This window comes from Ciconia boyciana, chromosome 9 (assembly GCF_034638445.1).
Source record: "Ciconia boyciana chromosome 9, ASM3463844v1, whole genome shotgun sequence".
In the NCBI taxonomy this organism is placed as follows: domain Eukaryota; kingdom Metazoa; phylum Chordata; class Aves; order Ciconiiformes; family Ciconiidae; genus Ciconia; species Ciconia boyciana.
Genome location: NC_132942.1, coordinates 39,110,082 through 39,135,421, shown reverse-complemented (window position 1 = coordinate 39,135,421; position 25,340 = coordinate 39,110,082). Strand labels below are relative to the sequence as shown.

The window sequence follows — 25,340 nt, the reverse complement described above, 5'->3', positions numbered from 1 at the left end:
CCCATCTGGTAATACCTTGTTCTGAAAAAAACCTGTATCTTAATTCAAATATTTTGTTTTACTAATGTATGCATTTATTAGAACTTGCATTTTCCAAAAGCATTTTCTTTTTATGTGAAACTGTATATCCTATACACAAACACATACAAACAAATCTATACTGTGAAGAATGGATTAATATTGCATATGAAATTATTCATGGTACTGTGTGAAGGTGCTACGCTGCCAGTCCCACAACATTCTTGTTTTGTGTGTTACCAAATGTGAAACCTGGTCATTTCCAAAGTGAAACTATGCATACTTTAATTGGGAAGACTATCTAGATATATCTTGAGTAAATCTAATTTAGAAGAGCACATTTCAATCTGTCTGGGCTTTGAAGGGAGATCACTTTAAGAGCTAGCATGTTCCAGCTGTGAACCTTGACAGTCTTTTCTCTAATTTGTGGTGTTTCTTTTTTTAGTCAGGTTTGATAAGGACACGGAAGATCGAGTTCCTTATATCTCCATTACCTCAGCAGCTAGCACAGGAGCACAACTACACATCACCTGCTGGACACCATCCTCATGTATTATATAAACGAACTGCAGAAGAGAAGGTGCACCGGTACACAGTAGAGTCCAATCCCAAATACTTTTCTTTTGGTCATCACAGAATTCACACTTCCCACAAGTATCATGCTCAAGTGAATGGTTACCACCATGGAAGGTTTCAAAAGCAACATTTTTGTGGACGTCGCAAGAAATGTATGTAAGGAAACTTTCTCTCCTTGTTTGAGATAGTGGCCCTTAGAGACTGTGTGGTGATTCTGAGGTGTGGTTCATAGTCACCTTTGTGATGGAGACATAATATTTTTAAAGTATACATTTCTAAAATGAAATATGAGAAACTTGATTATTCCTTTAAATTGATGTCATCATCTGTTTTATTAAGCCATCAGAACCACTGGTTAGTTTTCTTATTCTCTACCTAGATTAAAAGACCCCTTGCCTGATTTTTTTGACATTGACATAGTTTTCACTAAGCAATTCTGGTTTAGATTGCTGCTTTTGCACAGTGATGGATGCCAAGTCCCTGAACTGCTCTCTGTTAGTTTGGGGATATATAACTAATTAGGCTTGAAGATGGAGAAAAAGTCTTCCAAATCATTAATTTCTGAGAGGACAGAGAATAAGTCTTTCAGAACTCACCATTTGATAATGAAATTTTCAGCAACTGAGATTTTCAAAAAGAACCTCCCATGTAAATTGTTTAAATAAGATTTTGGAGCCACCTCTTTAAAAACATACTGGAATATATTATCCTGCCAAGGTCTTTTCTGAGTCCTTCATTAGGCCCTCAAATTGCAGAACATTTTAGAGCCCCCTTGGACCCTATATCTGTACTTACAGCATTCAGTTGATTCTTTTTGAAAGTTGAGCTGCTTCTGAGCTGAGTTTCTTAATGAGGGTCTCCAGGACTGCACACAGAATTGAAAGCATTGTCTCAGTCCAGTTATATTCCTCCAACTTCCAACTAGAGTTCTGAGAAAATGAGCAGGTTTCTTTTCCAAAAGGTGTGTAAGGAAGAGAAAAACAAATAGAAGGGAAGGAATGAGGAAGGAGGTAGTGGAAAAGGTGGCTGTCTGAGACTGAGGCCTATTTGAGGCCTGAAAACTGCTTATTAAAAATTGACTGCTTCTTCAGAAATACTTCTCCCTGGATTTGAAAGCTAGACCTCAAATGCCAGATGCACAAGCCTATGATTCAACCTGTAAACATTTGCATTCTTATGCAGTTCAAAACTACGTCATTACATACTCCCTTTCCCTCCTGTCTGGTTTTCCTGCTGCCTGCTTCAGAGCAGAGGGTAATGGTGCTAAGTTAGCTCATCTGCTCTACAGTGTTTTATTTTATTTGCATTGTCCACTGTGGTCTTGCGCCTTATTTACTGAACCCCCTGTGACTGCTTGTCCAAATTCAGAATTATTCATGCCCTCTTGAGCTTTTACACGGTGCTTATTCCTATAATAAATGAGTGCATTTTGAACAGTGTATTTTCATAACCTCTTGGGATGTGAGAAGATACTATCATTATTCCTGTCTTATAAATGGGACTCACAGACACAGGAGAGGTCAAAAATAACCATTGCTTCGGGGTACCAGATCGATAAACTGAGTTTTTCTTTAAAATACTTATCAAAATATATGCTCCTGTAATTGTATATGTGTATCTGTATATTCAATAATTTCAGTTACAACTATGAGTTCTTAGCTGCATATTGAAGCTGGGTTTATGTTACATGAAGAACATGCAATTAGCATCCAACTGTGATGAGTTTAGTATAAGTGATTTACCTATCATTGCTTAGGAACTTGGTGTCAGACGCACTGTTAGAATCTGATTAAGCAAGATTGCATTTAATTACCTTAACCATGAAACTCTTTCTTTTCACATCCTGCAGTCTTTCACTTCATGCAGTACATACCTGTAACCTCCTGAGAGAAAGGAAGGAGGAGTTCTAAAAAATAACAACCTATTTCCATACCCAGCCTTGGTTAATCTGTAGAACAAGTCGATCTCGTGTTCACTGAATGAATGCAGTCCTACAGATAAAATCATGTGTGATCGTTTAATTGAGTAGGGGCAAATATAGGATGTAGAAGAAAAACATATCACTCTGGTAACAGCAACACTCCTTCTATGAGTACTTGGGGCTTTTTTCTTCTTCTTCCTTTCTTCTTTTTTTTTCTTTTTTATACATTGTTTTTCTGGCCTTTTCTGAGATCTGGAGTCCTATCAGTTTGAAATTTTCAGCAACCAGTCTGGTCACCTGGAATAGAAAATTTCAGCTTGAATGAACAAAGACATTAAGAATGCAGTCTTACCGAAGGCAGTCCTTTGCTATTAGCACTGCCTAGTCAAGGTTAGTTCATCCTAACCTAAGAATGAATCCAAGCTTGCTGAATAGTAAGAGGGAAGAGCACACTGCCACTTTTAGTGTCATAAAAGTAGCTTGTCCCACTCAACATCTTTTAAAATTTCATATGCTGGCAATTTGTAAGCACTAGAGAAGACAGTTAATCATCTTTCAAACTCTTCTTCACAATCTAAATGTTTTTAGATCATGAGAATTGACTGGACTGTAGTTAGTAAATCATGCCTGAAATACTGCTGCTTCTTAGGTTTTATTAGCAGCAGTGAAGTTAATTCAAGAGCAAAACTCCACTGCTCATGGATTTATGAGGCAAATGCCTTGAAGTTGTATTGCCTTCAAAATAGTAGATGGAAACTGATGTGCCTTGAACTAAACGCATCACTCTTGGGTGAGGCATGTCTTCATGTTTTGATGTGCTTCCAGAACAGAAAAGTTCTTGAGCTTGTAAAGGACAATTGTTTATAATGAGTGATACATTTTAAAATCTTACGAGCGCAGTCACTTGCAATGTTAAATATATCTCAGAGTGACTTAGTTCTTGAAAGCAGACCACTGTTGTGCTTTCTGTGGTATTGATTTCCCAGTTTGGCATGGAAGGAAGTAGCGTCTGTTTTAGCTCTGTCATTGGAATAACTTTCTGATGAGGCACAGGCAGGATTTTTTTAATTACCTGAGGCTCCCTCACTTGTGTCCCGTTACATCCTGTGTCAAAAAAATTCCTATTGTTATCCAAATAGTATGTTAAAGTGGCCTTCGAGTTAATTCTTGATGCAAACGCAGTGTAGGTTTATGCAAAAGAAGCTATGAATAACAGGAGCATTATAGGATGTAGGATATAGATTTCTTTTCACATTTTCTGGCTCTCTGAAGAAATGGAGTAGAGACCATTCTCTAACCATGCCATTGACCATGCTACACAAGCACAGAGGGAAGAAGTGCACCCTGGCATTGGGGTGTGTGGGCTGGATGTGTATATCCTGTTTTCAAGCCCTCCTTGCTGTTGCCTGACATTTCCCTATACTAAATAAATATGTTCCCAGCAGGAATAATCTCAGTGGCAAATTCGCATAGAAGGCTAATGTCAATCGCAATAGCAGGCTGGCAGGAATCTTACTTGTGGTGTGTGTCTGCTTTCTGTACTGACGGTGGACATCTGTTGTGGAAAGGAGTTTTTTACCAACTACTATGTAAGTAGCACATGCCAAACACCTCAGGAAGTTATCAAAAGGAAGGAAAAATGTAGATATTCTGTTAAAAATTCTGTGTGTATTTTTTGCCACAGATGCTACCATTTTATTAGATTAATTCCTTATTTTAAACTGCTTATTGCATACGAATGTGGTTCTCCCATTTCCTTCTCTCCCTGTAGCCATCCTTCCCTCAGGAATGAATCAGGTCTTTTTTAATAAATATACAAGAACTTAGCCATAAGTATTAAATCACATGCTGTAAAAATAATCTAAGGCTCTAAACCTGTGATACTTCATTTTCTGATGAAACTCTTCATGGGTGATCTGAACCCTTTCCAAAGCTGAGCTTTATTTCCTTTTAGATGCACCTAAGCCACCCACAGAAGAGACATACATTCGCTCAGATGAATATGGGACTTCTGCAAGGTTCAAAAGATCATCTGCTAAAATTCAGAAAAATGGAAGTCTAAATGTTGAAACCCTTGTTGTGGCAGATAAAAAAATGTTGGAGAAACATGGCAAGGAAAACGTAACAACGTACATCTTAACAGTTATGAATATGGTACGATGTGGTGTAACTGAAGGATGTTTTCCCTGTGGAATATTGTTATGTCAGAGTAGGATCTTTCCTTAGACAAATAGTGATACCAAAAAGAGCAGGGGAACCTTACACAAGCCTTTCTTCAAGCCTTATCTAATGTATTACTTATGTTAAAAAGCTCTTGAAAAATACACCCCTAGATTATCACAGCTCTGGCAACAGTACTGTAAGGTAAAAAAAATTAAATTGGAAAATATTTAAAATATTAAATTTTAAAATACTTCTTGTGTAGTACAAAAAAGGCGGGTACTCTGAAATTGAAACTTTCATTTCTTTTAGTATCATGAACCTTAGTATGTTTTGGCTGATGTCTCTCCTTGAAACAAAAATTTATTTGAGAAAGCCCAAATTTATTTTGAGAAAGATAGTATAATTGAACTAGAAATATGTTTTCCTTTGTGGCTTTGCTTTGTAGTTTGGTACTACAAAACCTGAACTTTGAACTTGATTACACTTGATGCAGGAGACCAAGGACAGAACAAGGCGCATTGCAATCAATAGAAGGTTTTCAAGTTTTTTGAATAAGTGTAGTGGTGTGGGGCATAATTCTTCTGCGTTAAGCTCTTTTGGATTAATCCTACAAGGCATATAACTCCATTAATTTGTATTGAAAATTGAAGCCCAATGCAATAACTCAATACATATGTTTAGTCTATTAAAAAAAAATACATGTAGATGATATTTCCTTTTCAATAATTGTTGCAGGTCTCTAGTCTGTTTAAAGATGGAACAATAGGAAGTGATATAAACATTATCGTTGTGAGCCTTCTTCTTTTGGAACAAGAGCCTGTAAGTTGTGTCAGAATTTTGTGTGGTATACGTAATTTGCTACTGCTCACAGGGAGCAGCGGGTGTTCCCATGTTATGTGCATGAACTTTCATTAGAGGTTTCTTAAGACATAAATCATGAGAAGATTAAAATCACAATAACCTCCAAAATCACACTTTCTGCATTTTACTGCTTCTCGGTTTTTGATACTAAAATCTTCATTTCATATAAATGTTCTTTAGAAACATTGAAATGCTTCCAGTAAGACAAAACTTAACAATTTCCAGCATTTTCTTGAAGAGTAATGGCTGGAATGAGAAATCTACTTAAGAAGTATTTAAATAAATAAAAAGATTTTGAACCGGGCTTTCCAAGATGTGATGATCAGAAGGGGGAAGGAGTGAAAAGTCCCAAACTGAAGATAGCATGTAACAAAAGGTGGGAGTGGAGCCAATTCTTTTGTCAAGGGTGCTGAGACAAAAGAAGACAAAATCTCTTTTGATGAAAAGAAATTTGTGATGGGTTGATCTACTTGGATAATACTTTTCCTCCACAGAAATCTCCAAACATTTTAATCACAAGGTTGAAAATGGTTTGGTGTTCAGCTTTATCAGGAACCAAATATATTTGTACACTGTAATTCCAACCACTGACTTTGAAAATATCTGTGTGTCTGGGGAGAGATGCAGTTTTATTTTACAATTGCAATAGATTAACTCATCAGCTGAATCGCTCATCACAGACAGTTAACATGGGAATACATAAGTTTATGTAGAACAAATATGAAAAAATAATTCCCTTTTCCCTAACCAACTCTTATTCTTTCAATTACCTTTCTCAAGTACTGATGGAAGCATTTTATTTCTGTGTCTGTGAAATATCTACAGGGTGGATTACTGATTAACCACCATGCAGACCAGTCACTGAACAGCTTTTGTCAATGGCAATCTGCTCTGGTCGGGAAGAATGGAAAGCGCCATGACCATGCCATCTTGCTTACAGGTTTTGATATCTGCTCTTGGAAAAATGAGCCCTGTGATACTTTAGGTATGATATGAAAACACATTCTGAGAAACTTGTGGGTGTCAACAGCAGCATCTTGATTGATAGAGACTGAAATGTTTTAAAATAAAAAAGTCCATTTTTGCACACAATGTTAGCCTTCTTGAAGAGGAAACAACAGTATTATATTTACATATTTGTCTCTGACGTACCTAGAAGAAAAAGAGTATTACTGGTTTCATTGCCGCAGAAAAAATGGCAAAATAAGCTCTCTGAAGACATCCTTTCAAATTGTCACCTGTTCAAGGAATATTTTTGATTTTGAGAATATTTCTGAGCCACTCTGATAATTTTTTTTGGTTTTGTTACTACTTGCCCTTTTTGAATGGGATTCCTCCCTAATTTGGGAGCAGTAAAGGCACGAGGCGGGGAAGGAATAATCTTTACAAGTAAAGTGTATTTTGGGAGGTTAGGTTTGAATTATACCTCTTATACAGGAGTCCCTTCATTGTCAAATAAAAGTCTGCTGTAATTCTTTCATGATAAACCTAATGAAGTAGACAACCATCTTCATGCACCACAATAGACTGGCTTATTAGGACCATTGCAGATGATATATGTATTTGGAATTCTGTAGAGGAACAAGCTATTCTACTGCTTCCTTCCTTCAGGATTTGCACCTATCAGTGGCATGTGCAGCAAATATCGTAGTTGCACCATTAATGAAGATACAGGCCTTGGACTGGCTTTTACAATTGCCCATGAATCTGGACACAAGTAAGTTTCATGAGTCTTACATGCTCCTTCTATAAATAAGTGAATGGAAACATAGCACCAGTTAATATAAATCAGTTAAATATGGATCATTTACAGAGAGCTATATAATTATTAGATTATATAGAGCATCCAGTTAATGCATTGGCCTTATTAAATATAATCTCTTCAACAATCATAAAAATAACCACTGTCGGATTTTGATCAATTTTGCTGCCATAGGTGGAGAGACCTTATTCTGATACAGGTACCTCACAACTGTTTCTAATTTGATGGGAAGCTATAGGCAGTTTTAGGCCAAACAGAGTCAAGACTCTTCACTCAGAGGTGTTTCCTTTACCATGAAATGGTGAATCAGCTGCCCAGGGTGCTTTCCTTTTATTTTTATTTTTTGACATTTTATATATTCCAGGTGATAACCAGAACAAATCGTAAAAGCTGACAATATTAATCTACAAGCTTCCCACACTGCTACCATGTTCTGGTAGACAAATTGCTTCTAGTATCAGTGTGGTTGCTCCAAAAAGAGAAAGAACACTGCAGCTTACAGTGTGGAGAAGTGATCTCTCTGAGTCTCTTAGAGGTCCCTTTCCCAGAAGACCTGGTGCTCCTCCCAGAGGAGCCATTCATTCCATTCAACCTATCCTTCTTTGTTCTCTCTACCTATCAGTGCATGATTTGGCTAGAAACAATCTTTGTGATGGTTTCTGCCTTTCTGTATCTATATCCATTGGATTTCCATTTGATTTCTATGGTAATAGAAACTGCTGTCTCTAAGATCCTAAGAACCTGCTGTCTCTCAAACAAAATCAGTAATAATCTATAGAGCTTCAGCTGTTCTCTGAATTGTCGAATTAAATCTGAAGATGATTAGGTTTTTCTCTCCTGTTTTTGTCCCAAATAATTTTGAGTTACTTTTTCACAACTTTTTGCATGGTTTTGACTTTCAGTTTTAACATAGCTCAAGCTGGAGTCTGTCTAACCACTGGCAATATAGAAGCATAGTTTCTTTATGTGGTACAAACCTGAAATCAAGGGTCAGATGAAACATGGGCATAGGATCTTTATTTTGTGCAGCAACATTCCTGCACAGAATATCTTTGAAAAGCAGTGATACTGTATTCTGCTGTTTGGTCAAGGCATGAATCCTTCCGATTCTGCATGACTGAATCAGGACTATTTAGTTTTCATTGTACAAATATGGTCTACAGTATATACTATGACCTAATGTCTACATGAGTGACCCTTTCACAGGTTTCTGTACATCTGAAGGGAAACAAGGTATTAAAGAATAATCCAGCTACCAGTGAAGCCCATGGGAATTGTGCCAACACTTTCAATAGGACCAAATATGTAAAATATATATTGTTTGATCGTCCTGTCACACTAATGCAATTTCACTGACCTCAGTACATTTTTAATGCCCTTCAATCAGTGTTAGGAGAGAATCAGGCCCATAGCTTATTTTTCAAGAATTATCCCCTTTAGTCTCTTAATGTCCTTCCTTCCTGTTTATTTTCTTACTTGCTTTGAGAGATTATGCTTGGAAATTTTTTAATGTTGTTTTTTTCCTTTTTCACCACTGCCTTTGATTCTCATATTATTCAGCCTTTCTTTGGTACAGTTCCATACTGCTGTCTAATAAAATGCATCTTGTCTCCTGGAAAAAATCTGCCCCAGATACAAAATGTCTTTATTATCATTTTCTCGTGTCCATGCTCCTGAGACTACCTAGTATGTGATGTAAGACAACAGAATTTGGTCTCTGTGATACAGAGATTCCTGGAAGAAAAAAAACCTGTGACAGCTATGGAGGTGCTGAGGTCCGCTGTGAATATATTAACCTAAGGTTTTCATAGTAGGACAATATTGTATACTGATAGATCACACTCTGTGATCCACTGAGTAGCTTCAGTTGTTACACATTTTTATGGTTTTCTTTAAGTAGTTTGTGTTTTTACCTGAAAGCTTAACAATTCCTTGGGGAGTTCAGAGCCCATTGTGTCAGTGGGTATATAAACTGTGGATTCTTTGGCTGCAATGCATGTGAACAAAGTTAGTATTTTATAAAGGATTCTAAAATACTGGCTCAGTTGGGACTTTTTTTGTCCATTTATAGAAAGAGCCATATATTTCAGCAAGTTTGGAGCCTCAGCTGGTGGCAACAGATGCAGTAACTCTGATGAGCCTGCAATGATTTATAACAGTAGAGGATTGAGTCCAGTAAATTACATATTCCCTGCACGTGCACAGATTACATTCATAAAGTCGCCAACGTACTACAATGTTGAAGTAACATTATGAAATTTCTATTCAAAACACATTGAAATTCATATATGTCCTATACAGTGAGTAAATATAAAACAGTGAAAGGAAAAAACCTGAAAATTAGCTTTATTATAACCATAAGCTCCACATAATTTATCATTTTTAATGTTGTTTTTATTATTGCTTGTTATTCTTTATATTATCCTAACACCTCTCCTAGTGAAAGGAGGGCCTCATGATGCTGCAGACTGAGCAAAGCACCCAATAAGAGGCAGTATTCCCACTAAAGAGGTTACAGTCTAGACAAAGTAAGTGACAGTGTATAACAAAGGTGAGGAAAAGAAAATGATTTGCCTGAGATAATATAGCAAGTTAGTGGCCAAAATTAAAAAAAGAATCATATTTTATTCCTACTTTGTATTCTATTCATTCAATCCCACTTCTTTTGCTACAGATTGAATGCAACTATGTAGTTCTTCCCTCCTATTAGGAGGACAGTTATGTTATATTCTTACAGCTGTGTAACACTGATATTTCCCTGGAATCTGATCTCCACACCATTGATGTTAACAGGCATTGTCACTAGTCAAAGAAAGGCTCAGACTGCATGCATGTTTTAAGCTGATAGAGTTATAGGCAAGTACAAGTGTGACTGAACATAAGATCCACTACTACCATCCATCTCACCACAAAACATTTCTCCTTCAGGAAAGAGAAATGGTTAAACTGTAAAACTTCTGACACAGTCTGCAGCTCTGGTACTTATGTGCCAGTGTCTTGCCATTAGCTCACATTGCAGAGCTCCTGTGCATCACCAGTATGGGTCTTGCTTGAAACTTGACTAACTTTTTCTCATCAGACAAATGCATAATGACAATAAAATTTGAATGCTATTAATTGGAGCTTGTTTCATACTAATAGTCATTTGTATGGTGCATATGTTTTCATCCCTTTGGATTGAAAGGGACGAATTCCACATTCCCTGTGGAGTTCAAGCACAGAACTGTTACCCAGAAAGTGTTTCTTCTGCCCCAGATTGTGTCTTGCTTCTGATTAATCTAGATTTTCACTCTCACGCCTGGTTCTCTTTTCAGCTTTGGTATGATTCATGATGGAGAAGGAAATCCTTGTAGAAAAGCTGAGGGTAATATTATGTCTCCCACACTCACAGGAAACAATGGAGTGTTTTCTTGGTCTGTATGCAGCAGGCAGTATCTCAACAAATTTCTCAGGTAGGTCAGATGTAAATCTGAGCTGGTGCCAGGGAATGTATCTTTAGTAACTGCGCTTGAACTCTTGAACAGACATAAAAATTACTTAAGTGTGAAATTCACCTCTTTTAAAATGTGCTCAAACCCATGTACTATTTGAGCCCACACACTTGGACTTATGAAGCATATAGGTGGTATGGCAATATAAGTGTTTTTGTCCTGCCTCGTTTCAAAAGAATGAATTTCACCCTCTGTGAATATCCTGCAGTAATGACTGGCATATCATTCTTCCTCAGGCATTCCTGTCAGCAGCTAGGTTTATTAGAGAATTAGTAGGAAGTGAACACAAAAGAGAGCAGACGCAGTGGTACCAAAGTCATTACAAAATGTAAATTAACATTAGTGGCCTTTCTCACTGGAGTTTCTCTCTTGATCTAGCTCATGTCATGAGTAAGAACATTTTACATTTTTCATATACTGTTTCTGGGGGGAAAAAAAGGAGAAAGAGAAAGATGCCAATTATTTCTCCAGCATGTTGGCATTACTCAGTGATGCTTTTAAAGGAACTGTTCTTCAGTCTATGTTTAATGTCATCAGAATTGCAGTTCTTTCCTGTACAACTTTCCCTTTATTTTGTTTGTCTTACATGGGTAGACTATACATGATTAGTAAAAAAATGTGTAAGCGGTACTAAGACCCAGATCAATACAGGCATTTTAGATGTTAATAACTTAGAGTGAGAATCAAGCACCTACATAGTTCTGTGGATCTGATCCTTGAATTCCAAGTTAGTATCTTAGAGTAGCAGCCAGGAAAGGTGACAGAGTTCTGGTCATTTTTTTCTGCTGCAATGATGCAACATATTCTGAGTACACAAGAAAATTGCGAACTAAAAAGTCACGTAAGCCCTCTGACATGCAATATGGTCTAAGAGACTTACACTTGGAAGCTAAATCCAGCACAGAGTGACCTTCTGTATACATGGGTTCTCAAGCATATACAAAGGGAAAAAAGTAGACCCTAGGGTACCTTTGGTCTTAAGCTGGGCACAGCTGACCCAAAGCACACAAGCTGCAGCAGCTTTCTGTCGTCAATCCACACAAAGCAAATGCTGAAAAGAGACAGTGTGCCTGTTGATTCTGTTGATTCCTGATTTGGGGAATCCATTTAAGGGAAAGAAGCAGACTAGATCACCTTGCTCTTGGTTACACAGGAATAAAGGGAGGAAGAGAATTTGACATCATTCTTTCTTGTTGTCACAACAGTCCCAAAGCCTGGAAATTCCTGCTTCCTTAAAACTTTGCAGGTCAGGCTACCAACAAGATGTCAAGATCTTTTGGCTCCTGCAAGCAGATATTCTCATTTCAGTGCATACCTCTAAAGCTAGTTAAAGGTACTGTATACCATATTATGTGTTTTTGCTGGTCTGTAGCAAATTAAAATATTTTGATATAAAGATCATAGTCATGACTAATATACATTCTCATTATAGTACAGCTCAAGCTGCCTGCCTGATTGATGAACCTAAGCAAACAGGACAGTATAAATACCCTGACAAACTGCCAGGGCAGATCTATGATGCTGATACCCAGTGCAAATGGCAATTTGGAATGAAAGCAAAACTGTGCAACCTCAGCTTTGTAAAGGTACCTATTGATATACTTTTGAAAAGTTAAAATTACATTAGAGAACTGCAGTACACTAAGTAAGTACAAGTAATACAGTGTTCTTCAGAGGCCTGGGCTATTTCTCTACCTTATCTTGCTTGCAATTTGCTTTGAAGGTACTGGCCTTTTTTGAGGAATATCACGATCCCAGGGGAGTTTCAGAAGGAAATGTGTTCTTTCCAGGAGTCATAAGGAGTACAGTTGAATACATAAGACTCATGAGTCCTTGCCTACTAAGGGAAATTAGCAGGCAGTAGAGTTTTGATCAAAATTTGCAGGGGTGTGGGGTAAGAAGGACTAAGTTTCTTGTGGTTTGTTTTACTCATGCATTGACAGCAAAGTCTGGAAAAGATCTGTACGGTTATTTTAGAACAATAAAAACGTAACATACTCTTGACTTTGTGATGAAGGATTAATTTAGATTAACCTGTTATTATAGTGACTGCTACACTCTTTGCTGATCTCTTCAGAAAAGACATTTTATTAAATAATCTGGAGTGCTCATTCTGAAAAGAAGCATTGTCATTTCTTTTACTGCTGTTATTATCCTGGAGTATTTTGATTTATTTTATACTAACCACATTTATCAGGTGATTGCAGCTGTGTTTCTTCTACAGCTAATAAACAAAGAAGAGAGAGTGAACAGCACTGTGAAGAGACTATGTTTCCAGATATCTCCTGTGTTTTAGAAAATCTAGTCTCTTCCCAGTATTATAGTCACTTGATGAAATTTTAGCCTTGAACTTTTTAACACAGTTTTTGTTCTATTACAGTCTCACACTCAAAATAGTTCTAAAAAATATATAGTGAAATGGTGCATAAACAGAAGGCAATATACAGGATATGGCTGTGCTATGAATCTTAAACCCTGGATTTTCTAAATTCAGAAAAGGTTTTATTTATACAGCTTTTAAGGTAGCAAAGGCATGTATCATTTGTTACTCTTTCTAAACACCAGGAAATAATGGGAATTATGAGTACTATAGTGACTACTTTTTTTCTTTTCAGGATATATGCAAATCTCTCTGGTGTCACAAAGTGGGTCATAGGTGTGAGACAAAGTTCATGCCAGCAGCGGAAGGAACAACTTGTGGTGTAAGTATGGTAAGTTGTTTTACATACAGCACGATGTCATTCTAACTTGTTCTTAGACTGTATTGGATCAAATACCAGCTCCTGTCAAAACCAGTTTTATCCAGGTCCCTCCAGGTTTGCTATCATGGACTTCCAGAATGCTCTGTAGAAGATTGCGTTGTGATACATAGTCAGGACTGGTCCTCACAGTGAAACCTATTTGATGGTAGGGAGTGATGCCTCTCCCATTGAGCTATGGAATAAGATATATCTGGCAAATCTAAATCAGTAAGAAAATGCATTAATTATAACAGAATTTAGATCAAGGCTTCAAATTCCACTCTGGTATAAACATTCCTTAAACCATAATATTTTCTGTACAGGCTAAGGCCATCATGTGTATTATCATCAGTGATCACTACTAAAAGAGCATAATTTACACTCTTCTATAGCTACCCAAAATATTTTATTTTGCTGTAATATTTCTTCCAGTAGAATATTGTTTTGATTTTCAAGTTACTGACAAATGTTCTATTTCGCTTTTTCTCTTTGTGCAGTATTTCATACTTGAATGATAAAAAGGAGAAATTTTAGCAGAGTTTTAGCAGGCTATTTTTAAATTACATGGGAAGTTTTGAGGTTCTGAGAGCACAGGACCATATATTAACGTGTAGTTTTTTGGGAAGAGTAAAAAAGATATTTTCCAAGAGAACAGTTTTGAAAATTTGTACCTCAGAGATCTTCAACTCAGAACGTGGACAAATTTTAGGACATTACTTACCTATACCATTGTATGGGTCAATGTCCTACTTCAGTGTCCTTGTCCTACTGTGAACTATCTCATTGAGTTCAATGGGTGACCTCATGTTTACTAGGGTTAAGCACTGGAGCTTTTAAATGTGGATTTTTTCTTTTTTGCATCTACTAGGTACCTCTAACTCTGATGGGATATTTTTTGGCATTCTTTTGGCAGTGGTGTCGAAGAGGACAGTGTGTCAAATACGGTGATCATGGACCCAAGCCTGTAAATGGCCAATGGTCTGCCTGGTCCGAGTGGTCAGAGTGTACTCGCACTTGTGGAGGTGGGGTCACATATCAAGAAAGACACTGCAATAATCCAAAGTAAGACATAGATATGAAAGGTATTATTTTTATACTAACTATTTAAGTTTTTAGAACAAAAAAAGAACCAAGAGTCCATTTCTGTAGGGAAATAGTAAATGTGAAAATGTTTCTAAGACCTTTATTTCATGTCCAGTATGACCAGTCAGTAGCTGAAGGACAGAAATATGTCCTGGTACGAGAAAGTAGTGGCTGTCTGAAGACTGCTAGAGTACCAGAACATCTACAGCCCAACTTTCTCAATTTATTTTGTGACACTAGAGTTTATCAAATACCTGCAGGAGTAACGAAACACCACACAGACATATTCACACCTAATAATTTAAGAGCAAGGGAAAAAGGTCTTAAAAGCTATTAAGACTTCTGATGAGATTTTGCTATCTAGGATAATAAACAAAAAATGTTTAAAGTCAGTATCAAAATGGTTGTGGACAGATGTCTTTGTATGTCTGCCATGTTCTTTTCATTCTTTTATGTTTCACAGGTCAGAATAAAGTTGCTGAACACTAGAATTGTATGCTAACACATGAAACATTTCTGGTATTTTCCTCTAGTGAATATCTTATCACTGTAAATACTACTATTCCTTACAATACTATTTCAAAGTAGAGGTAAAGTGTTATCTGACCAGCATCTTTCCCAAGTACTCAATTCACTGCAATTTACAAGAAAAAAGGATTTCACTGTTTTATTTCATACACAACTTCAGCAGGCATAGACACATGTATTCTTCATTGCACACAATAAAAACAGCATTTAAACTGCAGTAATAAAAAACAGAGAAAATATGACATGGTTAAATGAGGCTGTAAAGAAGCCTCACACCTACTATACAGTGCTGCAGTAATAATATCCACGCTTCATATACTATGTTATAGGAAAATGTGAGTTAGTTAAAATAGTCTTTATTACCCTCACTCAGTCAAGCCAATTTTTGCAGATCCATAGCAGAGCATTTTCTCAACCTTTTCTGTTGTTTCTCAGTGTATTTTGATAAATGAAATTACTTGGATAGTTTCCTTTATTAAACTGTTTAGCAAGAGAATGCAGGGTCTCAATTACATGTTATACATATATTTTGCTCTTCCTACTTAGGTCCCTGTTTTGCCTGCTAAATTTGTATGTATGACATTGTTCTTTGCATTTATTCATAAGTCTTTCCTTGCTCTCCCTGTGTGACAGAAGAATGTCCAGTAATTGAAATGTTTCAGTTTAGTGCACTATTATAACTGATAATGATTTCAATATTATAACTGATAATGATTTCAAATGGTCTTCAAACAGAAGCTCTTTAACATTATGGGTGTCTGTTACTGTAGCATTACGTATTTCAAACTTCCATTCAGAGTGATCTGTCTGTTCTAATTAAAGTAAGACTTGATGCAAGACTTCATGTAACCAAGTAAGACTTGATACCAGAACTGGATCATGTTTATACTAAATTTAATGTTATTATATTAGTGATAATTCAGTTAGAGCAAAGAGAAGATACTATAAATCTCTCTCAGAGTTAGAGTGATGAAATGACAGGACTATAAATAAGCCATCCACACAACAGTGTACGAATATCCAGGTAGCTGTATTTCCCATCACAGCACTTTTGTATAAATGTGGAATCATTAGAAAAATGATACTATCCATTTTCAACGTTACACCACATGGAACGATTTATAACCTAGTCACTGTTCATTGTTCACCTCTATAACTACACATAAACAAAGAATAATGATTCCTTTCTTTTTGAACTTCTGAAATACATTTCAGATGTTTATATATTTTGGTACATATATGTATATTATTTCATATGTAATATATTTATTTCACTTTTCCTAATCCAGATTTGTGTAGGAGCTAATGTTTATTTTGTTCAAAAGCTTGATAGATGATTTTGGATAGCAAAATTTTGAGAATGACAAAGAATAACATGTATTTCTGTAAGAGATTAGGGCAAGGGATGTGGATCTCTGAAGAACTGACTGCACTCTAAACTGAGGTTTTTAAATAAGTAGTCCATTTTTCAAAGCAACTGACTTCTTATGAACATTGAGGGAGATTTCTAGGTTTCCAGTGATTTTAAAGGTGACACATCTTACTAGGAGCTTAAAGACAGGTGAAGAACACAAATTCAGGCTGCTGCTTATGAAAATCTCGCTACCTGTGTTTGTATGTTCAATTCTCCTCTTGCAAATAATATCCAAACCAGTTCAATTCCCTTCCTCTTGACAATTTTAAGACAGACCTTGTGACCACACCCAAACAGCTCTGGGTATGGCTTCTGAATAACCACCTGAGTTATGTACGAATTCATACTAACAAACACCTCTGGAGGTCATCTGTAGAACACAGAACTATGCAGATTTGCTAAAATCATTACGTTTCTGTAAATTGCCACAGTGTAATTTCATGGATCTGGTTTTCATACATCACAACATTTTACAATTGAGGTACTTTTCCAAGACAGAAATAGATTACATAATTTAATAGTTTAGCTGGGAAAGAACCTGAAGAGTGCCCCAGAGATTTAAATTAATACCTAAATCATATCTGTGGGACTGCATCCTACCCACTTCACAATACTGCATTGTTCAGTAAGAGTGGAATGGAGTTTTAGGCATGTATGCAATCAAAAGACTAAATCAAAATTGCTTGAACACGTCTTTTTAACCTTTTGTGTACAATATGTGTAACAGTGATTACAGACAATGCAGCTGTAAACTCATGCAAAGTAATGACACCATTTAAAATACTAATCAAAAATGAATACTGTGAAAGACCTTGTAGACCTTTCAAATTACTGCAGAATAAAATAGTCTAGCTTTGTGATACTATGATAATATGGTCATAATATGAGCAGAAATGCTCTCACTTGAATTTAAATGATTACAAAACACGAAAAAATAGGAGTCCAGAATTTCAGAGTCTAATTCCCTTTGTAATGCATAAAATACTTTCCTTGATCAGATTAATTCCAGGATTTCTCACTCTGTGTTGCACTGCAGTGAATATCCATTTTATTTTCATTGTTCATGAAGTCTATTCTTAAAAGGGTACTGCAGAATTAATTTAAGCTACTCTTGTAGCATTTTAATATTTGAGTCTTATATGAAATGGAGTATTTACATCTTTGCGCTTATACTCCTTTTACAAATCATTCTTTGGAGACTGTTTTTTTGCTGGCTTTTCTCACCAAATTTCTCCCTTTTCCAATTATCTTCAGCAAGGCCTCAGCTCTAACAGCATCTATTCATGCGGGTATCTTTACCTATACATGCCAATGCTGGGGAGGTACACAGATGGATGAAAAGTTTAGGCTATATCTATATTAGGAGCACTATAGAAATATTGGAATACCCTCTGTACAAAGCATTCCATTGTAAGCACAGTTATATTAACAGAGCTTCTGTAGGCAGTCAAACCAAAATCTACGGGTGGTATAAACGTCACCAATAAAAGCATGATTTTGTCAGTGTAGATAATAGTCTTTTCTCAGAAATTTGGTTTTGTAGATCTACATCTAGTGTCCTGTGAGTTACTTAACTCTTACTGACATCTTGTTGGTAAAAACTGAAGGTGGGGATGTTTCCGTAATTCTCTGGCCAACATTTTCAGTAATGGGAGTGTACTGTAATATTAAAATGCTGTAACAGAGCTGGGAAACAGAATGCCTCTTTCAGTGCTCCCTTAGTTTGGTGGAATTTTATACCATCCTCAAATGCAAGACTGTGGCTAGAAATCACCATCTAGCCATAAATAATTCTATTATATTGCTTGTTTGGTGGCATTTACTTGGAAGGAGGTTGCTTCTTTTCCTTACACTAAAGCAGGTTTGTTCTCTGGGGCTGAAGGAGGTTAAAAGTTATACATGTGCTGAAGCTGTAAAGCAAGTCCGTAGAGAATTGAGTAAGGACCCAACGGTTTAGCTGCCTTAACTCAAGCTCTCACCAATTGCACAAAGCCAACATAAATACTCCCTGACTTCACTGATGTTACATATCCTCCCTGTCCTTCACAGACTGAATTGCCACCAACTAGGACAGAATATTTGACTTCGTTTTAAGACCTTTGCCGTTATACCCAGTGTCAGGGTAGCTAGTAGGTGACCTTGAGAAAAGTCACTGGAAGTTGGTTTTTTTTCCACAACACATTTTGCTGGTGCTTTAACCCAATTTTAAATAGAATAGCAGGTGGGTTTCCACCTCTTCCTTTGAAAGACTGTTTTGTAGCCCAGAATTCTGGAAAAGCCAGATATTACGTACATTCAAAGCTGATTCAAAACATAAAAACCAAGCCCCAGCTTGGTTAGAGGTTTAGACATATGAGAGTTAAAATTTGTAATAAAGCAAACAGAAAAAACACCTGGATTTTCTCATCTATGTTGCACCAAGCTGTCTCCATATTACTCCAGTTAAATGCATGTCAAGAGAAGTTGCGTGGAATACTTGATATGGGGAATAGTTATAATGTAGTGTTTAGGCATTTAAACAAACAACTCAAATTATACTTGTTGCAACTGTATCTTTTATACTATTATTATTAATTATCATTGTTAGTTAATATATTATTATTATTCAGTATCTTTTATATTATTCCAATTTTTTCCCTTAATATGTGTGTAACATGGGCAAGCTGTCCACTGAAAATCATAGCTTGTCTTCCAAGTATGTATGTTCCCTAATTTTTAAAAATCATTATATAAATGTATGCACGTGCAGCATTGTTACATTCCTTTTCACTTGATGCAAGAAATTGTATAATAAGACAAACAGTTCTTAGAATTTGGTGTTTTGAAGATTTGGCTCGGTGCTTGCAGATGTATATCTGAGCATTGTGAAACTGCAAAAATAACATCAGTGAATTCCTATGTAGATCCATATGGAAGACAAAAGTGAGTGAATACATTTCTCAGCAGCTTGGGAGACCTCTCAGTCACTTTAATAAGAGCAAGTCTTACATGTTACATTGTTTTACAGTCATGTGCATAGACCAAATAGTTAAAAACTATTATTCTGATAATATGAGATACTAGCAAAGTAATAGAATATACTCTTTTCATTCTGGCCAAAATTAAGGGAAATGCCCAGGTAAGGTTTGCTGAAGTGGATGTGACATGTTTAAAGTTCTCCATGAATTCCAGCATTTTCCTAAAGCAGGACAACTGTGCACAGTCCTTGTTTCCTTTGACTGTTTAAAAGCACATTTTTTCAAAATGATTTACAAAACAAATGAACAACTAAATGTAATTATTCATTCTGTTTATGTTTGATCAGTGTTATGTTATCCTTTATTAACTTGTATTGTGATAGGTAATTCTTTGCACATGTTCATTCCTGGGTTACAGCAGAGTAAAAATAGCTATATAACAAAATTGAAACCAGCCAATACAGAATAGCCCTATAAATTGAAATTAGTGAAAACATGACTCACCTCTAGATGGTTGCATCTTTGCTGAGCTTACAGTGATCCAAGTAGATAATTCATGGCAACTGCTTTGCTTGGTTTTAGGAACTATGAAAATTAGTGGCCCATATAAGAAATACTCATCTCCTAAGACAATATGTCCTCTCATTTTCTCTGTTAATGGACAAGTAACATGCCAATCACACAAAAAGTAGGTTTTGCAAAAGAATTTTTTTTCTTCTTTTTAGGCCCCAGTATGGCGGAAAATTCTGCCAAGGTTCCAGTCGTATTTATCAACTTTGTAATAATCAGCCATGTCCAGCAAATAGTTTGGACTTCCGTGCCCAGCAGTGTGCAGAATACAACAGCAAACCTTTCCGGGGATGGTACTACAAATGGAAGCCATATACTAAAGTGGAAGGTAATTATGCCACAGCTCTGATGGACAAAGGCAATTGCAGGAAGCGAGCTGTAAGCTGTAATTCATCCATATTCTTTGGGCAAATATCACCCTGATGTAAGCAAATAGAAATTCAGTTGGCTTATTGGAGATGTGTTTGCTTTCTAGCACAGTTGAATCCGGCCTCCTGTGTGATACTGCCTGTATGAACATGCAGAATTGATTTTGGTTTGTGAATTTAAATCGTTGTCCTTAGCATGACTCCCTGGCTGTTGCTACCCCTCTCTTTCACTTTATATTACGTATCTGTTAGTGTAAAAACAAAACAAAACAATTTCCATGGATTTTTCAGCATGGGAAATGTGAGCTCCCACAATAACACTATCAGAATCTTCCTTCCTTTGGAATGTTCTCAGATTTCGAAACGTAACAATAAATCAACCTTTTGACTTTTCTGCTGGTATAGTCCCATGAGAATTGGAAAAATAAACAATGTACTGGCATACATTTTTTAAAGTCATCTTTTACTAAGAGATCTTTATAAAGTTCAAGTCTCGATAACTATTTCTTGTCTTTTGTACGAGCAAAGTTTATTTTTACTTTATGCATCTCAATTTTGCAAATATTTTGAATCAGTATTCATTTTTATCAGATACAACACATATTTTCTGCAGTTTGAAAGCACAGTTTGTAGCTGCAATTGCTACTACTTGAATAAAAGTGGCTGGATTATGTCACATTGTAGCTGCTTCATTTAGTACCTGTACAAATTTGCTTTTTTTGATAATAAGTGTATAATTATATATATATATACACACACATACACATACATGTAACTTTCATTCATAACCTGCTTATATTTTCTTCAAAAGACTTTGCAGACGTTTTCGTGGGTGTTTAGAAACCTATGTCCTACCAGCCATTGTGAACAGAGAAAAGAGGAAATATGGTCTCACAGCATGTAACAACGGATGTTGTATAACAGGGAGAATAATGCATCTTGTTTAACAGAAATTAAGGTAGCCTACATTGGTTTTAAAGGTAGGGGCTGCATTTAGTAAAAGAAATAGGAGCTTAAAATTAGGGACAAAGGGCATAATTTTCAAAAGCAAGACATCCCCAAGTGACTTTGAACTTGAAAATGCCTGTCCTTACTCTCTTAGCTGCTTTTCAAAATCTCCCCCAAGATCTACTTTTATAGTCCTGAAAACATGATCTGCTTTTCAAAATTGCTAAAGATGCCTTGCCTCTATAGAAGTACTATTGAAAATCCAGCTGCTTATTTAAGAATAAAAGGATATTATTTTGAATCCAATTTCATGTTCTTCAAAATTTTCTTATGCTTTTTTATTTGTTGCACTTACTATTTGTATTAAAATTGTGTATGTCACCAATTGTGACAATATTTACAACTGCATGACTGTTTTTGTCTATGTAGAATGAATCAGCCCTTCATGAGCATAACATACCATCCGTATATAAGAAGAAATTTGATTGACAATGGTTGGGATTTTTTAGAGGAAAAGCACTCTTGTTAGGGGAAAATCTGGCCCCAGTCCTAGTTCTCAGCTGAACTGATCATTTGTGCCATCTTATGTCTTTTTCAAATTTTAACTAAAAATTAAATACAATTCTTACAATCTCCTATTTCTCTTAATAAAAAATGAAATTTGAAACTGTGGACCAGTGGAACTGAAATCAGGGCCTCATCAGCAGAGCTAATGCAATGTGCATGTTTTCGCACTGGTTTTGAATTCTTAATTCTATGTGTGGACAGTCAAACCCACATATTCTTTTAAAATAGCATAATATAAGCTACTGTATTTGGCTATATTTCTGCCCATCTTGGGGTCCTAATATGTCACCACACACAATTAATCCTTGTAGCTCGTCATCTAGGACGCAGGAAGAAACGATAGCAGGGTGCTTTTCTTCTTTTTTTAAAATTGTGCTGCAGGTCTGCTAATACTTTCTTGTCTTGTTTTTTGGGTTTCCCCCCCCCCCAGAGGAAGATAGATGTAAATTGTACTGCACAGCTGAAGACTTTGACTTCTTCTTTGCAATGTCCAGCAAAGTGAAGGATGGAACCCTGTGTTCTCCAAATAACTACGACGTTTGCATTGATGGAATATGTGAAGTAAGATAAAATTAAGTTTCTTACAATCCTAATGTTTATTTTTTTTAAGTGGGCAATTGACTCCTTTATGGAAAATGCAGCTGTTTCTTCAAATTCCCTTGTGTCTGAGTCCTTCACTTGTGCCTTTTGGTTGCAGCAAGTAGGGTGTGATCATGGACTTGGTTCCAAAGCTGTATTGGATGCTTGTGGAGTTTGTAAAGGAGATAATTCAACGTGCAAGTTCTTTAAAGGCCAATACTTGATCCAGCACAAAGCTAATGGTAAGGAAAGCTGTTCCACATGATCATCAACTCATTGCTCTGCTGTATCCCCATGTAATATATATGACTCCTTGCTCATTAGGGCAGTGGCTAAAAGTCCAGATGTGAACTGAAAATCACAGGGAGAGTGAGAGAAGAGTTCATATTTCTCCTGTTTCTTGGTAACAAGAAAGCTATGAGCATAAGTCTTGGTTAGTTAATTTGCAAGCATTCCTCTTGTTTCTTAAGCCACATTTTCCCTTTACGTGTGAATTTCCTCTTAAAAGAGATTTTAGGATTCGGGCAAGTGAAAAAATAGCTGTCAACAACTCTGACTGGAATGGGACTGTAGAAGATATACAAAGCGATACACAGCATAATGCCAAACATGACAGTATTTCCATGGCCATTTTCAAATTAAGTTGACTGGAAGCTGTCCAGCTGATTCAATGGATGATCCAGTCACTGGGAGGTGGACTTGTCTTTAGTGGACTATCACAGGCTTCTTGTGAAATAATCTCACTATGCCTCAGTTTCTCAGGCATAAAATGCAGATAATATTTCTTTACCCACGGGGGTATTTTGAGGATCCATTTACTGTTGATCATAAGACATGTCAATACTACAGTAATATAGGCCAGGAAATTGTTTAGGATATAGTAATACAGAGATACAGTGCTAGAAAAATTAGAATCTAAATGGAATGCTCTGCGACATTAGCTGTGTGCAGTGCGTGTTGGAGATTGTCAGTGGTGTCTCATCTGACTGTAGAATGAGTGAGATTTCTACATGCTCAGAGTGCAATGGGTTACAGCAGGGAGATCCAGTGGTATGCAGGGCTTCGTGAAAGCTCTCTGCATCCCAGTGCATCTCACCTCAAAAACCTTGTCCATGATGGAAGTAGTACCTTCCAACTACTGTAAGGAACTGCAGGGGAAACATGGTAAAACAATTACAGTGAAACCACCATTAGTCTGTTCTGCATTTTTCTAAGGTGAACTTGCTTTTTCTTGTCTTTAATCACAAAGAAAAATTCCAGGAATTGAAATACCTCTGAGTTACTCTGATTACAGGCTGCATAGGGGGGTTAAAAACAGAACTGGTTTCTCCTTGTGAAAACAGAGTAACTTTGGTGGATCAGAACAGCTGTCTTCAATATCTTTTAAACTGCAAAAATTTCAAATTGGCTCAGAAATGATAAGCCATCTCTATCTGTATGACAACTGCAAAATGGTTGCTTACTTCTTTCATTTCAGACTACTATGCTGTGGTCACTATTCCAGCAGGAGCACGCAGTATACAGCTCCACGAAATGCAAATCTCCACCAGCTACCTTGCAGTGCGCAACCTCAATAAAAAGTATTATCTAACAGGAGACTGGACAATCGACTGGCCAGGAAAGTTCTCTTTTGCTGGAACAGTTTTTGATTATCAACGGTCTTTTAACCATCCAGAGAGTCTATATGCAGCAGGACCGACTAATGAGACGCTGGTCTTTGAAGTAAGCTTTCTTCTGTTTATTCTTCCCTTGATGTCTATTACAGAATTAGTAACGACAGCTTTAGCTCTGCACTGTAGCTCTCAGCAAGATTAAAGAATGGCGTTGAGTCACGATAATATTCAGACTTAATTGTGTGGTCATGCTAGATTGAAAGGCCTTTCACCAGTTTATCAAGGTCTGAAGTTTAGTAAACTGTCACAAATTCAGTGAAAAGGAAGGTGCATAAACCACACCATATAGCATTAGTTCTCAGTTGCTGCACAATGGTGATAGAGATTATAAACGCATCCCATAGATGGTATACAATAAAATTCAGTGATGTAAAAATGAAATCTAACACTATGGCAAGGCTTAATGGTAACAGTTTCAAATAATGCTTCTGAAACTGCAGGCACATGTAGCCATTTTTACATCTACCTTGGGACACAGATGATAAAAGTACCACACAGAGGCTCCTGTGTAATTTCTGTTGATTCAGTTTTATTGGTGATAGCATCTAGAATAATGAATTTTATATATGTTTATCTCCCAGTCAAATTTGTATCACCTACTCTGTCTGCCGGATGTCCTGTGTGGAAACTATATTTAGTAGAAAGTAAATTTGGTACTTATATGGTTTGTTCCAGTGTTACAGTTTTGAAATTGGCCACTAATAGTTCTGTTCTAAGAAAAATCTCTTTCTGCATTAGCTTACTTTACTAGATTTTCTTTTAAAATGCATCAGAACATCTGAGGGTCAATTTCTGACTAAATCGCCAAAGGCTTTACCCTGTTAGCTACATTAGTTTGCCAGCTTTGTCAGAAAGCCCTAGCAAATCCTTGGCTTTGTAACTCATCTGTTATGTCTGTTTCGATGAATCCTTCCCTGTGAAAAGGAAGGAGCCCTCCCCAGAAGGGATTCAATTCCTTCCCACAACTTCCAGCAATACTCTGGTCAGCTATCAAGCGCATCGCTTTCTCTGGCATGCACTTGGGGAGCATGAAAGCGAGTGCTGTACCCGTTCTCTGAGGCAGCAATCTGTGGTTCTTCGCCCCATCATATAACACTGTAACTGAAAACTGCTTTCTGCA

The 25,340-nt window shown here is 36.6% G+C and overlaps 1 protein-coding gene across 5 annotated transcripts in view; it reads left to right on the top strand.

Moving 5' to 3' along the window:
* The window catches only part of ADAMTS18 (ADAM metallopeptidase with thrombospondin type 1 motif 18), an 80,118-nt gene that overhangs the window by 28,427 nt on the left and 26,351 nt on the right, over positions 1-25,340 (top strand). For 2 of the 5 annotated variants that reach the window (XM_072873381.1, XM_072873382.1), the window contains exons 4-17: positions 464-746; positions 3,958-4,104; positions 4,470-4,669; positions 5,414-5,497; positions 6,365-6,524; positions 7,151-7,256; positions 10,616-10,753; positions 12,225-12,378; positions 13,408-13,503; positions 14,447-14,595; positions 20,241-20,413; positions 22,399-22,529; positions 22,666-22,789; positions 24,025-24,269. In XM_072873381.1, coding sequence (XP_072729482.1) covers positions 464-746; positions 3,958-4,104; positions 4,470-4,669; positions 5,414-5,497; positions 6,365-6,524; positions 7,151-7,256; positions 10,616-10,753; positions 12,225-12,378; positions 13,408-13,503; positions 14,447-14,595; positions 20,241-20,413; positions 22,399-22,529; positions 22,666-22,789; positions 24,025-24,269 — 2,190 coding nt within the window. Of the gene's footprint in view, positions 1-463; positions 751-3,957; positions 4,105-4,469; positions 4,670-5,413; positions 5,498-6,364; positions 6,525-7,150; positions 7,257-10,615; positions 10,754-12,224; positions 12,379-13,407; positions 13,504-14,446; positions 14,596-20,240; positions 20,414-22,398; positions 22,530-22,665; positions 22,790-24,024; positions 24,270-25,340 lie in introns of those variants that run through there. The other 3 variants (XM_072873384.1, XM_072873383.1, XM_072873385.1) reach the window with 3 other exon arrangements.